Below are 14,892 nucleotides of genomic sequence, written 5' to 3'. Positions count from 1 at the left end.
CTGAAAGTGTACTATTGAGTTTTAAATTTTTTTGTGATTATAATATACTCACATCATTTTCTCCTTCACATTTGACCTTTTAAACCCATCCATATAACCCTCCTCTTTCAAATGAATGGCCACTTGTTTCATTATTGTTACATATATGTGTATATTCATACATATTCCTAAATATAACCTGCTCAGTCATACACTGTTATGTGTATGTATGTTCTCAGGGCTGAGCATTTGTATTGGATAAGCAGTTGTGCTCTTCCCAGGAGGAGAAGCTTTGCCCACGCTCAGCCGCCCGTAGTTGCCTGCACTTTTATGTAGGGTAAGGCAAGGCCTCACGGGCTTTCCCTGTCCATGTTGCTATGTTCATTATTGTTGCTGTTCGGCTCATGTTGTGACGTGTATAGCTCTGACACTGATGGGAGACAAAGTCTCCCAGCAAAGTTTCTCCTCTCCTGGCTTTACAACCTTTCCAATTCATCTTCAGCAATGTTCCCTGAGCCTAGAATGGTTTTGTAGATGTGTCCGTTAGGACTGGACTCCACAGCTCTGCTTTCTGCATGGCTATGGTTTTCTGTAATGGTCTCCTCAGTTGCAAAGTGAAGTTTCCTTGTTGAGGGCAGAAGATTACATTTACTGTGGGTATATGGGAAGATAGTTAGAATATTGTTAGAGTGAGCATAGGTTCTTCCTCAATCCAGGTAAGAAATGTTTCTTACACTGTTTTCCCATAGTGCATTTCTGGTTGTAGAACCTTCTGAGCTTTTAGAAATCATTGGTATGTACCTAGTATTAACTTTGATATTTTGTATGAAGGCTTTATTGAAACGACTTGAAGCTGTGAAGCCAACAGTTGGCATGAAACGCTCCGAACAGCTGATGGACTACCATCGGAATATGAGTTACCTCAATCCTTCACCGTCCGTCCGACGAGTGAGATCTACTCTTGGCCATTATAGCCCACTGAGTAAGAATATCAAAAGCTATTTTTTTACTTGGTTGTTGTCTCCTTTATCTTTTCTAAAACTAAAAAGCATAATATATGTTCTTATGGTAGAAATTTAAACTGCTAACGTTTAGAGTGCATTTCATTTCTCACTGACACATGTTTGCATTTCATGTAATTTTGTACTTCATGTGCATGTCTGTACAGAATGTAATGGTAGCGTAGAGAGAAAACCAAAGGATAAAAAGAGTGAAAATAACAGTATTTCTTCAGATATTGCAGGAGTGGAGTGCCTTTTAGATTCAAGATGTGTGTTTAAAATATACATGCTAGGATACTTGAATGTGGCTGAAACATTCTCTCTAGCCAATTGTAGACATTTGCTAATACCTTGTAACCCTTAAGAAATTAACAAACTAAATATGTAATTCTTTTTAATACTTACTGTGTGATGCTTAAAGACTTAGCCACTTCTCTACCCTAGAGATGTAGGAATTTAATGTCAGGGTACACAACATACAGAACGTCAGTCACAGAAGCTGATGGATTCTAAACTATACTCTTTTTCTTAAAACTGTAAGCCATTCACTAAAGAAAATTGGACGCTCTAGTAGGGCTGTAATTTATCATCGACGTGTGACTTAGTTATTGACTGGCCATCTCACTTACTCATTTTAAAATGTGGTATTTATAGTGACTTAAGATAGAGTCTTGTTCTGGCATTTATGCCAGACGTTTTCCTTGACTCACTTTAGTGGCTTTAGCTCCACAGGGGATTTTTAAAGCACAGGTCTATTGAGAATCATTTCATTAGAGTACTAGACCCATCTGCCATGAGGAAGGAAAACCAGGCTGGACTTAGAATTAGGCAATGAACTTTATCAGCTGAGGACCTGTGCACTTGATTCAGATATCTGACCACGTTGTATCTGTGTGTGCTGTGCTTAGGGGGAGCTTCCAGGACATCCAGTGCGACCAGTGCTCTCAGCTGTAAGACGGACCGATCAGTGTTGGACACATCCAGTGGCTTTTTGCTAAGACCGAAACCCCCGAATGTTCGTACTGCTTGGTTGTAAAACCTTTTTTTATGATATACATTGTTCATCTGTTCGTCCTATTTTAACAATGTATTTTTCTGTACTACTATAACTATTTGCAAACATCTGTAATACTTTTTTTCAACAATTTATACAACAATGAGTATAATTTATTGTTGTTCAGTGCAAATTGTTATCAAAAGACACCTTGCTGTAAAATCATTGTTTGATGCGGTGGCTGGCGTATTTATAGGAGCTGTATGTCTGTTTAATAGAGAAGGGGTTTGTTACACGTGACTATTTCTTCAATATAGAAACTCAGTTGTGCTGACAAAGCAGCAGTGGTGACAATCTGTGTTGAAGCCAAGACACTCACTATATAGTTCTTAATCTATGTGATTTTCAGTTATTGTAAGCGCTAAACAAGGAGCTTACCTTGTAAACCTAAGCACCTATGCTTCTGTCTGCTTTACGTTGTCTGTAACTCGAGTCGTCACTTGCTTATGTGAGTGTTAGACTCCTTATGAAAACGCTTTGACATTTGTTTCCATGGAGAAGCTGACTTAGATTTGATGAGGAGGTGAGGAGCTTGTCCTGGTGCAATTCTTGATTCACCAAGGACACTTCTGAAGAGTCTGACTATCCATCCACCCCTCACACTGTGAATAGTAGGGTTCACTTCAGAAGCTTCTGTCTCGTTGTTTTATGCAGTCTGCTAAAATACTCTGAAGGTTTCTGAGGCAAGAGGTAGGCTTGAACAGCCTCATGTCTTGTGAGTTGTGACTGGTTTGTATCCAGATCACTTGCATAATAAACAAAAGCAAGTATTTGTTGGATCAGTGAGCAACACTCCCAGCTTGAAGAACCAGAAGCGCATGCCTAGAGTTGTGTTGGAAATGACACTGTTAGTCACTGTGTGTGCTGTCGTTGTATATTTATTGTAGTAATAGAAGGCTTAGAGTAAGGAAGAATGCTCTAGAGAAACCAAATAGAAACAAGAAAGTAAGTAATCACACATTGATTAAAGCTATTGCCTCGATGCTAGGGAATTCCCTTGCTTTAGTTTGGCTGAATCCTAGAAGCACCATTCTTACCATTCTCACATTTGAAGGTCTGCTTATCCTCATGGAATTGCTAGTGACACATAGGTGTGAAACAGTTGACTATGAAAAGTAGAATAGTTTCCTGTCAACCTAGAGGCTGTTCTTTTATAGAGCAAAGTGTGTGATATTTCATAGTCATAACCTTTTCATTGCTGGTCTTGTCAGCATGTCTTTAGTAGATATATGTAAGTTTCATATTCAATGACACATTTTTCTTAAAATATGAGTTTTCCCTAGCTACAGAGAGATCTGTCTGGTGTCGGTGCTCCAGCACTGTGACATGTGTGCCACATCTGCTCCATCTTCCTTAGCAGAGAGGCAGACTGCACTTAGCAAACGAACACCAGGGCATACATTGCTGGTCTTCCTTTAATAGATAGTGTTGCAGATAGAGCAGCGAAGGGAGAAAATGCTGAGGCCAAAACAATGCTGAGCACATATAGCACACACACAGACCACACATGCACAAACACACACACACAAACATAGACACACACACACACACAATGGGTCGGAACACACCTGACTGCCGGTTTCCCGCTGCTTTTGGAGGGCTGCAACGTTCTTCAGCAGCTTGTCTCTGTTCTCGTGAACAAGGTTCATCCATGCTTTTTATGCCTCTTAGCTGTACAAACAAAGGGCTTATTTTGTCTTAGTTTTTAACACTGCACTTTTACTGTTTTTGTAACAACTTAAATTTAAAATGCAGCATTTTGGCATTTACCCAGTAGTGAATTAATCACTTGAAAGCAGATTTTTGTGGCGGAAATAAATGTGTATATATAAAACCTTTTACGTTCACAGTGGCATTAGCCTAGGAATACATTTTATTTGGTTTCTCCAGGTTTCATAGCTAAAGCTAGAATTTGATTTTGAATGCTAACTTACGTCTTAGTTTGTACTATTTGGAAGGAGCTTATCTGAGTGTTCCTGATAAAGGACTCAACTTCAAGGAAAGGACAAGCATCTTTTGAAGACCACTTAGCATGTGATGTTATAGGTGCGTCTATGGCGACTGTAGAGATGGGTAGCAATTACAAACTTAGCACTCACAGATGTAAGTCAAGGTACTGTAAGGTAGGATTTGGAGGCATTTGCAGTGGAGCAGTCATGAGTACATTAATCTCTTCAGCCTCACCAACACAAATCTGTAGGGTTAGCACTGTTGCATGGTTGGCTGGCTGATCCTGAGCACACATACTGGGAAGATCCGCATCTGTAGCTAGACAGCGGGCAGGTCTGCTGACTCGCAGACAGATCTGAGGACCGTTTTCATCTCTATTGAATGTTACCTCCTTTCCTAGTAAGTTTTTGTGAAAGATTTCAGACTATTAAAATGACTTCTTAAGGAGTAGCTACTACCTCACCCTCCCCTCCTCTTTCAGTCTCCATCCAAACCCACTCTCACAGCTATTCCAGTAATGCTGTGCTTTGCTTGTAAAGCAACAGCATGCAGCTGTGCTCAACCCAAGTATCAAAAACGGGCTACGCGGTTTTGAAAGGTGATTGTGATAGGTTCTGCTTCTCACCTGCAGATCCAATGCAGCAACTCCAAAGTATTAAGATTACAGTAAAGCTGAAGACGCACCTTTGCCCTGGTTAGCAACGCAAAGCCTGTATCGTCATAATGCCAAAGTCTTAGTGTGTAAATGTCTGTACACATCACAGCGAATGAGCTCACTGCTAATGGCCGAGTTGCTTATTTTCATGAATAAAAATTAGCAAGAAGCTTTTAAACCATCTTTTTAAAAAATGTCCTAGTTTGTCATATTTTAGGCATGAAGAACTAGCTTGGCCTACTGAAGAAATAAAAGATTTAAAGAGAACCAAGTTTTGATTCTGTTTTGTTCATATATTTAGAATTAGAATAAAAAATTCTATGTACCCTACAAAACTATTAGTTAGAATGAAGTTAGCAGTGAGTTGTAGTTTTGAAAATGTGACACTTCTTTGGGAAAGTTTGTTTAGAATGGCACTCCTGGTCAGCTTTCTTTGAATCACATGACTTGATTCATCTTGTGAAATTGTTACCATGCTATAGCACAATGGACATTGCTTTCGAGCTTGGATGAGTGTTGTTTTTGCTGGGTTGTTTTATCTTTAGAGAGGGTTTGATGGTGCCATTGGGCTGAAGGTAGTAATTGACCTTCCCAGCCCATAAGCTCAGTAGGCAGGAAGGTCAAGAAGTTGAAGGTTATCCTCAAGTACACTGTGAGTCCTAGGCTACCCAGTGCTGTATGATGATGGGCCATATCTCAAACAAAACAGCTGAAGCCACCTGAAGGGTGCATAGCACAAATGGGCTTTTGTAGTATGTCAGCTAGTTTTGATTTTCAGATACAGAGATGGTTTTCAAGTTCTCCCCTAAAGGTGAAAGGTAAGTATTTATTGCTGAAAACACAATGTGCTTCAGACCAGTTGTTAAACATGTTCAATCATTGATGGAACACCAGGTCCAGAGGCTCCTGAGCTGGAGCTAACCTGGATGCCTCCGTCCTGAGGACTGGCTTTCATAGTACCAGAAGGTATCATTCAGGCTTCCAAAGGAAGTGCCCAACCAGCAGTCCTAGCTAGCTACGAATCCATGACAAGGACCAGCATGGCACAGTAACCCTAAGAGTGCAGCAGTGGCATGTATACATTAGCAGTAACCACCAACTCTCTAACTGGGGAAACAAAGCCTGGTACTGGAACCCTTGCTAAGTACCCAGTGATGGTGAAGTCAAGGCTACTGGCAGAGACCCTACAGATCACCACCTTACTAAACCAACAGAACTCTCAATTACTACTTAAACATCTGTCCTAGAGAAAAAAAGAAAAAATTGACATTATTGTATGAAATAGAAATTGTTCAGAAAGCACAGAGAGTCACACTAATGTCTTTTTTTTTTTTAAACTATTACTTTTGCTTGCTCTTGCACCCTGTGGTATATGTATGGTAGTTAGAGGACAATTTGTAGAATCCGTTCTCTCCTCCACCTTGATGTGGGTTCTGGAGATGAAACTCAATGTTGTCCCACCTGAGTGGCAGGCGATTGCTTTCTACCATCAAGTCATCTTACTGGCTCCAGCAGCTGTTTTGCATAACTACTTCCTGGACACAAAGTATCTCATGGCCCCCAGCCTTCTGTCAAGCTGAGTCATTTATGCCTCCAGCCTCTGCCGTTACTTGCTGACAAATAAATGCCTGTGCATGGTAAGAGGCCCAGAAGCACCTCCCACAAAGTAATGTGATGAGGCAGGCTTCACACTTGATTGTATTCAGGGTTGAGCAGTGTTAGTAATCAAATGATAAAATCAGAGTAATGATGGGTACAGTTGAGTAGCCCCGCCCCCACCTGTGCCCCTCCCTGCCTTTACTAGTCTGTCTTTGAATGTGAGTTAGCTTTTCCTCACTTGAGGTGGGGAATGTTGCCTGTACCTGTGGTTCCACATGTTCCACTTGCTCTCGGGGTCTCCAAGTGCCGCTACACACCGAAGAATGGAAAAGGATGAAGAAGCCCAGAACGGGTTGGTCAGCATGATGCCTGTCCAGCTGTGAGCGCTAGTGGAGAGGAAGCCTTCTCCTAGAATCAGCATTCCAGCTCTTTAGACGGTATTCAGTGAAACAGCTCTCTTGGACGATATTAGATGAAACAGCTTGGGCATGTATATTTTATTCTGGGGGGGGAAGGAGCAGGGAGCGAGGACGATATATCTATAAACTTTGGAGGGTGAATATATATTGGCTGGGGCTTAAGGTACTGGGAATGCATCATTTGCACGTTTTCCAGGGGCTTGCTGTGCAGGTTTTTATCAGGAGAAAGGAAGTTGAGCCTGTGATTTCTCCAATGACTAGGTCGCATTCCTCAGGTAGAGGGTGAGGGAGTTGGGCTCCCAGATAAGGTCTGACTGACAGAGGAGGAAAGCATGCTGAAGAAGCAAGTCCTCCATTTTGTGCCAAGCTCAGGAAGCTGTCCAGGCATGGTAGACAGACTGTGGCCATAATAGCAGGGTTTCCCACCATGTGTCTGGTGCGCTAGCTGCCCTCCTGTGTTCTCCTAGTCTGCTGAGGCTGGTTTGACTCTGCACACGATTGGTCCCTTCCATCTGTGATGCTCTTCCGGTTGTCTTGCCTGGTGCCAGCATTGCCTTTCCTGAAGCCCCAAAGTGATTAAGCACCCCTGGGTTGCCTGCCTGTACCGCCTGACATGTGTCCTCAGCTGTGAGTCGCTTGGTTTTTGTTTTCACTACTCCTGTACTTGGGGACTTAATGCATTCTGTAAGTTGTCACCCCAGATTTCAATTGTCTTCTCTTGGAATAGTCTTAAACTTGGTTGGCTCCAGAAGCATCCAGATTAGAAAAGTGCATTTTTTTTTTATGTCTATGCTGGTGTTTCTGGAGACAGATCATAAGGGCTCTGAATGGATATTGGTTCCTTGATAGACTCCTTAAGAGGACAGCAGCATTGGGAGCTGGTGAAAGGTAGCAGGTAGGGCCTGGTTTCGTATCCTATCAGCCTTGTCTTTCCCAACACCTTCCAATACTCATTCCTGATTCCAATTATTTGGCTTCACCAAATCTCCACGATGGGGGACTGATCCCTAAGAAAGCCTAAGTCAACTCTTTCCAACTTCTTTATATCAGGAATCGTCCCTGTGATGAGGAGCCAATGTCTTACATCCTCCTCTACAGGAGTCAGGTGCGGTTTGTCTTTGTGCCAAGTGTCCATGTAGTGCCTTGTCCAGTTGCGGTGCTGGGGCAGGGTGTGGGACAAGTATCCCCTACCTCTTCTCCCCACAACTCCCTAAGATTTGTGATGTTCTGGGTGGGCTTAACTGTCAACTCGACATAGCCTAAATCCATTGGAGAATTAGGCCACACTGGCCTGAGGGCATGGCTGTGGAAGATTGTCTTGTCAGTTGATGTAGGAGTGGTCAGCCCACTGTGAGTGGCACCATTCCTAGGACAGGGGGTACCTGGGCTACGGAAAAAAAGCTAAGCATGGGCCAGCCACAGCTGTGACTTCCCTAGACAGAGGTAATGCTGTGTGTAACAGCAAACAAGGCTACTTTCAATTTCTTCCCTTGTGTTCCTAACTTGACTTCCCTCAGTGTTAAGACTATAAACCCTTTCTGCCCATAGTTGCTTTAGTCCCAAGTATTTTATCAGTGAGAGACAGGAAACTAGAATACCTGGTGTCCTAGTCGCTGTTCCATTGCTGTGAGGAGACACCATGACCAAGGCAAATTATAAGAGAAATTTAATTTGGTGTTTTCCTTACAGTTTCAGAGAGGTAGTCCATGATAATCATGACAGAAAGCATGGCAGTAGGCAGGCATGGCATTGGCATGCTAAGAGTTTATATCTTATCCACAAGTTGGAGGCAGAGAGAGTGGGACCAAGTCTGGCATTGGTTTTTGAACCCCCAAGACCACCCTGAGTGACACACCTCCTCCAACAAGGCCACATCTTCTTTTCCTTCCTGAAACAGTTCTACCAACTGTAAGGGTCCGAAAACCACCAAAGGAAGAACCCAGACTCAGATAGTGTGATGGTTTGTATATGCTTGCCCCAGGGAGTGGCACTATTAGAAGGTGTGGCCCTGTTGAAGTAGGTGTGTCACTGTGGGTGTGGTGGTCCCTCACCGTAGCTGCCTTGAGGCCAGTATTCTACTAGCAGCCTCCAGATGAAGATGTAGAACTCTCAGCTCTTCCTGCACCATGCCTGCCTGGATGCTGCATGTTTCTTCCTTGATGATAATGGACTGAACCTCTGACTCTGTAAGCCAGCCCCAATTAAATGTTGTCCTTTATAAGAGTTACCATGGTCATGGTGTCTGTTCACAGCAGTAAAACCCTAACTAAGACAGATGGTATGCAAAAACAAAGAGCGTTTATTCGAATAACCAATATGTGTGTCTGGCGGGGGGGGGGGTGCCCAACCATTCTCTAAAGTGGTAACCCCAGACAAAGGCATGCTGGTCTTTTTATAGGGAATCATGGGAACTCTCTGGAAGAATTAATAATCTAAAATTTTACTGGTGGGTGTTAGGAGGTCACAGGTGGTCAGTGGTCTGCATTCTTATGTATGAATATGAATTAACCATATGATGAGATAGGTCTGTCCAGTCAGTGTAGGTGGCTCATTTTGAGATAAGGTATTTCTCCAAATTTTGTTATCTCTAGGTTGTTCTTTGGGAGGGGGTTTTGTGATCTTGTTCTGGATTTTATGGTCTTTTCTTAGAGCTAGTGTCTTACAACTTAGTTTCTATTTCTGAAGCTGGTATCTTACGGCCTTTTTAAAAATCAAGCCTGATCATTAAAAGGGAGACAAACGGGGCTTATGTTGCCCTTTCATTCTCCCCTTGAGAAAGGCCCACCTCAAATCCTTGAGATGTCTCTATAGGCTGATATTGTTGCTTAAGTGTCATCAACTGGACCGTAGAAATTCATTTCCATATGAGTTTAACTAGAGCATTTATTGTTGGGCAGTGGATGATGACCATCCTGAGGGAGAGCCATAGTGTCTCTAATAGATCCAAAATCTGTCTTTATTTTTGAGTCTTTTTCTCTGTTGTGAGCAGTCCCTCTTCTTCATATTTAGAGGTATCAGCTGCCTGTGTAGATGTAGGCAATTTCGTCCTTTGTCACTTTTAGGGCCTGAGTCAAGGCAAATAATTTAGCTTTTTGAGCAGAAGTCCCAGGAGGTAGGGCTGAGGCACATACTATATAGAGTCAGGAACCGCCACCTTCTCACCTTTATACCTGGTTTCTTCCATAAAGTAAGATCATTTCCGAATCTTGCCAGGGGGGGTGTCTGTCAGGTCTGGCCTCAGGTTCTGGATGTGACTCATCACTATCGAGGAGTTATTCATAATGTCCAGGTCCAGGTTCGGGAGCAGCGTAGTCAGGTTTAAGGTGGAGGCGTGGTGGTATTTAATATGGGATGAGTTTAGGAGCAGGGACTGACAATGTACCAACCCGGCATGAGCTCTCTAGTGGTCTGGGTTTTTTTGAGAACTTCCTCAATGGCATGATGGGTGGTTATAATGAGTTCTTGTGCCATGGTGATTTTATCTGTGTCCTTGACCAGGAAAGCAGTGGCTACCACAATACTCAGGCAAGCTGGCCATTTTTGCGTGGCAAGGTCTAATTGTTAAGATAGGCCACAGGTCTCTTCTAGTGCTGTCAGTAGTACCTTGAGAAGTCCTCTAGTCTGTCTATCTTCTGGAACCTCCCTGTTGTTAAACAGGCTCTAGTCGGGAGCTCAGCCATGTGTTTCTCTTTAAATCTTTTTAGCCATTGGAGTTTTCAGGGAATGTCAGGTTTACAGACGATTGATTTTTCTCTCGTCTCTAGGTCTAAGGTGTATGGGTGTGGTAGGCTTCTAGTAACCTCTTAAGAAATGACTCTACTCCTTACATTGTATAACTTGTCTTATTTTAGACAGATTGATGGGCCCCTAGTAGTCTTTCAGAGACCTTTCTTAAGAAGCTGTTGACAGACTTTTAGCCTCTCCTCACCAATAGGATTGTTGGGATCTCGGTCAGGACAGACCAAGGGAAAAGCCACCATGTCAGTGTTGGCTTGTGAAGTGGTGAGCTGGCCATTAGCACCCAGAACCAGTTTCCGAGCTGCCACCTGTAAGGGCTGTTGGCAGTCATCCTAAGTGGTCTTGTGAATAGCCATTATAAAGTCCAGTATGTCTGTGAGGGCAGAGGGTTTCTTGGAATACTTGGGACTTTGCATCTTCTACATGTATAGATCATTAGTGGAAAGGGGGATGTGTGTGGCCTGTGTGGTAGAATCTGTCTGCCTTGCTGTGTGGGCTTGTGTTTAGGGAGGGCTAGCTATGTTCCCTCTTACTTCCTCAGGGCCGTAATCATCTGCCATTTGCAAGGAATGAGTGTGTACAGGAATAGGGTGATAAGGGGACAGGAAGGAGTTTTCCTCCAGAGCCGAGGAAGCTAGGACTGTTGGCTTACAATATTTTGGTTGGCTCCATCTCTTTGACCTGTAAGATCAATGGGGTAGGTGGTAGGAAAGGCCTTAGAGGGTCTCTCCATCAGATGCTGTCAGACAGTGATGTATGGAACCCGGTCAGGGTGCCCAGGACTTCCATACACAATACCAAGTAGATAGTAGGAAAGTAGAAAGTGTTATTCCTGTAAAAAAACAACCAGTCAGTTCCCCGACTGTACAGTTAGGCCCAACTTCCTGCCAGGCCTATGAAGTCCTTGATATGTGACTAGAATAGGCCCAGAGGGGTGAAGCTGGTCATCTGCTCTGTGTTAGCTCTCAAGGAAATAAAAATGAACAAATAAAACACAAACACAGAAACATGAAAACAAGCTTACAGGGGTCCAGGAAAGAAACCAAAAGGAAGCCGATGGCAGCCTACTCCAAAAAATGGGCTCTGACAATCAGGAGGATCCTGCCAGTCTCCACCAAAGCCTGTGTCGTCACACTGGTGTTCTCTGAAGCCAACTGTAAGGAATCCAAAGGCGGTGGCGGGCTCCACCGGCTGGGAAGAAAAGCCTGTTAGTGTCCACCAGAACCTGGGTCAGAATGGAGCTCTCTGTTAACTGAGCAGGAACTGGGAAGCATCCTCCAACCCTCCCCCACTCTCCCCCCACCCCCAGCCAGGAGGGACCTGCAAGTCCACTTGCACTACCTCTGTTTGGCCTCTAGGTTGTGCAGATAAAAGAAATCACCCCACATTGAACAAGACGGAAGACTACTCAGACAGAACACAACAAAGACAAGACACACACAGCACACTGAGGTGCACCCCAACTCACCTGCTGAGAGTGGATTGTTCTCCAAAAAACACTCTACTATTGAGTCAAGGGGGACCCCAGCATTTCCCAGCCCATGCACAAGTGTAAGGGTCCAAAATTGCTAAAGGAAGACCCCATACTCAGATAGTATGTAAAAACAAAGAATGTTTATTCTGTAGCCACAACCAGCATGTGCAGGTCAACCATGCTCTAAACTGAAGACCCCCAGACAAAGGCACGCTGGCCTTTTTATAGGGAATCATGGGAACTCTCTGGAAGGATTAGGTAATCTAAAATTTTACTGGTGGGTGTTAGGGGGTCACAGGTGGTCAGTGGTCTGCATTTTTATATCATGAACGTTTAACCATGTAATGAAATAGGTCTGTCCAGTGTAGGTGGCCCATTTTGAGATATTTCTCCATTTTTGTGGTTATCTCTAGGCTGTTCTTGGGGAGGGAGTTTTATGATCTTGTTTTAGGGTCTGTTCTTAGAGCTGGTATCTTATGACTTAGTTTCTGAGACTTATGGTCTATTTCTAACTCTGGTGTCTTATGGCCTTTTTTGAAATCGGGCCTGGCCCTTAAAATAGTGACAAATGGGGTCCTTACATGGAAGCAAATGGGGTTTATATTGCCGTTTCACAACTAGGGACCAAGCATCCAGATACACGTGTCTATGGACACCTTTTTCATTCAAAATACCCACACCTGCTTGCTTGCTTGCCTCCTTACTGCCAGACTGTGATAAGTCTGTGTCCTATGCTGTCTTACGGTTATTGTTCCTGTGAGGAAACACCATGACTAAAGCAACCTGGGGAGGAAAGGGTTTATTCACCTTGCCCTTTCACATCATACTTCATCATGAATGGAAGTCAGGACAGAAACAAAACATGACAGGAACCTCGAGGCAGGACGTGATGCGGAGAATTAGTACTGCATGCTCGCTTGCTCCTCGTAGCTTGTTCAACCTGATTTCTTTTAGAACCCAGGACCACCAGCTCAGGGATGGTCCCACCCATAATAGGCTAGGCCCTCCCCCATCAATCACTAAGGAAAAACAAAAACAAAACAAAACCCACAGCAGTGGCTCTCAACATGTGGGTCACAACCCCCACCGGAATCATGTATCATATCACATATCAGATACTCACGTTACAATTTATAACTAGCAAAATTAGTTAGAAAGTAGCGATGAAATAACTTTATGGTTAGGGGGTCACCACAGCATGAGGAACTGTGTTAAAACGCTTGCAGCATTAGGAAGGTTGAGAACCACTGGCCTAGGAGATGCTGACTGACTAAACCAGGATCTGAAGGTGGTAGTATTTTCTTAATTGAGGCTTCATCCTTTCTGATGACTTTAGTGGGTCAAGTTGACATAAAACCCATCCAGCACACCAGGCATGGTGGCGCATGCCTTTAATCCCAGCACTCAGGAGGCAGAGGCAGGTGGATTTCTGAGTTCGAGGCCAGCCTGGTCTACAAAGTGAGTTCCAGGACAGCCAGGGCTACACAGAGAAACCCTGTCTCGAGAGAAAAAAAAAAAAAAACCAGCCAGCACAGACGCCAAAGCCTTCCAGTTATGTTTGACCTGCTGCATTTGGCATCAGTTTTAACTAATATGCCTCTTTGATGACACATTGATTACTTCCGTCTTCTCTTGCTTTTGTTTCTGATGATTGATGCTGGCATGTCTTTTCTATTTCTGTGTGCTTGCGTGTAGGTGAGTATATGTGCTGCATGCATGCAGGGGGAGCAGGGGTCCAGTGTGGGTCCCCTGTAGCTGGAGCTACAGGTGCTTATGAATTGCCTCACACTTGAGTAGGGGCCTCAAAGAGCAGCCAGTACTCTTAACCATTGAGCCACGTTTTCAATGCCAGCTTCCCTGTTTTGAATCCACAATGGAAACTCTTGAGGTTGTGGGCCATCTCTATGGTTTAATTATTTTTTCCATTTACTGTGGGGGGAGGGAATGGCCTGCATGTGCCACAGAGCACATATACTGAGGTCCAAGGACAACGTGGAAGAGTCAGTGTCTTACTACCTTGTGAGTCCCAGGGGTTAAACTCTGGTCTTTAGGTATGGCAGGCAGGCAGAATCAAAGGTGGATAAAAAGATGTGTCTATAGTCATGGCTTAGGGAGAAAGAGACTCCCAGAGGTGGGGTCTTAGTCTGGCAGGGAATTCTAGGTTTTCACCTTTATGTGACCCCCTTTCTCAGACCTTCAGGTTTGAGACCTTTGTACCATGATGATACAGTAGTAGAACCCAAGGGAAATCCTTCCTGCCCCACCCTCCCCTTCCTGCCTGCTTGCACAACCTTCTGTCACTCATCTCATTCTAGGAATTCCTGTTGGGTGAATAGCTAGAGAAGCAGCAGCCCAGCAGGACTCTTGAAGCAAAGGGCACTCACTGAGTTTAACTACATACAGCAGGCAGGAGAATGCCTGTAACTGGGTCATGCACAGACCGAGAGAGAGAGAGAGAGAGAGAGAGAGAGAGAGAGAGAGAGAGAGAGAGAGAGAGAGAGTGTGTGTGTGTGTGTACGCGCCCTCGCTGCTCGATGTGCAACCAGCTCCTCACTCTCCTCCCCACTGAATGCAAGGGAGGGCAGGCTAGAAAACAACCTGGCTCTCTGTTAGCCTCTAATGACCCCTCCCCTTAGTTCACCGCAGTCAGCTCCCAACTACATTTCATGGCCTGTGGGACTAAACCTTGAGGTTTGGAAATATTGTAAGAGGCAGCCCTAGTCTCTGGTATGCAATACAAAAACAAAGTATTTTTCCTATTAGCCTGTGTTTGCATCATTTACTCTTCTAGATTGGAAAGCAATGCATCTGGAAGGGCTCTGGCAGCAGTATTTGCTCCTCGTCCGTGGGAGACTGGATTGACAGGTCTTACAATCTTCTCCATCAATTTAGAGGCCTAGTAACTCTGGAAATGGAAAACACACACACACACACAACCTTGATTTGATCTGGCCAAAACAAGGCAGCCAGTGTTTTACCCACAGGAAGGAGTTAATTGGAAAGGCCTGGATATCACAACCCCA

General features: G+C 44.0%; 1 protein-coding gene across 6 annotated transcripts in view; it reads left to right on the top strand.

Moving 5' to 3' along the window:
- Cfap97 (cilia and flagella associated protein 97) overlaps window positions 1-4,922 on the top strand; it is a 46,036-nt gene extending 41,114 nt beyond the window's left edge. For 5 of the 6 annotated variants that reach the window (XM_021169443.3, XM_085843970.1, XM_021169444.2 and 2 more), the window contains 2 exons: window positions 811-961; window positions 1,889-4,921. In XM_021169443.3, the coding sequence (XP_021025102.1) occupies window positions 811-961; window positions 1,889-2,016 (279 nt within the window). In that variant the 3' untranslated portion in view covers window positions 2,017-4,921. Of the gene's footprint in view, window positions 1-810; window positions 962-1,888 lie in introns of all 6 variants that reach the window. The other variant, XM_085843971.1, reaches the window with a different exon arrangement.
- Window positions 4,923-14,892: the final 9,970 nt, after the last annotated feature.

This window comes from Mus caroli, unplaced genomic scaffold, assembly GCF_978045245.1.
Source record: "Mus caroli unplaced genomic scaffold, Mus_caroli_1 scaffold_10, whole genome shotgun sequence".
NCBI lineage: Eukaryota > Metazoa > Chordata > Mammalia > Rodentia > Muridae > Mus > Mus caroli.
Note: the sequence above shows the minus strand (reverse complement) of the source record. Positions and strands in the feature narration are given on the sequence as shown.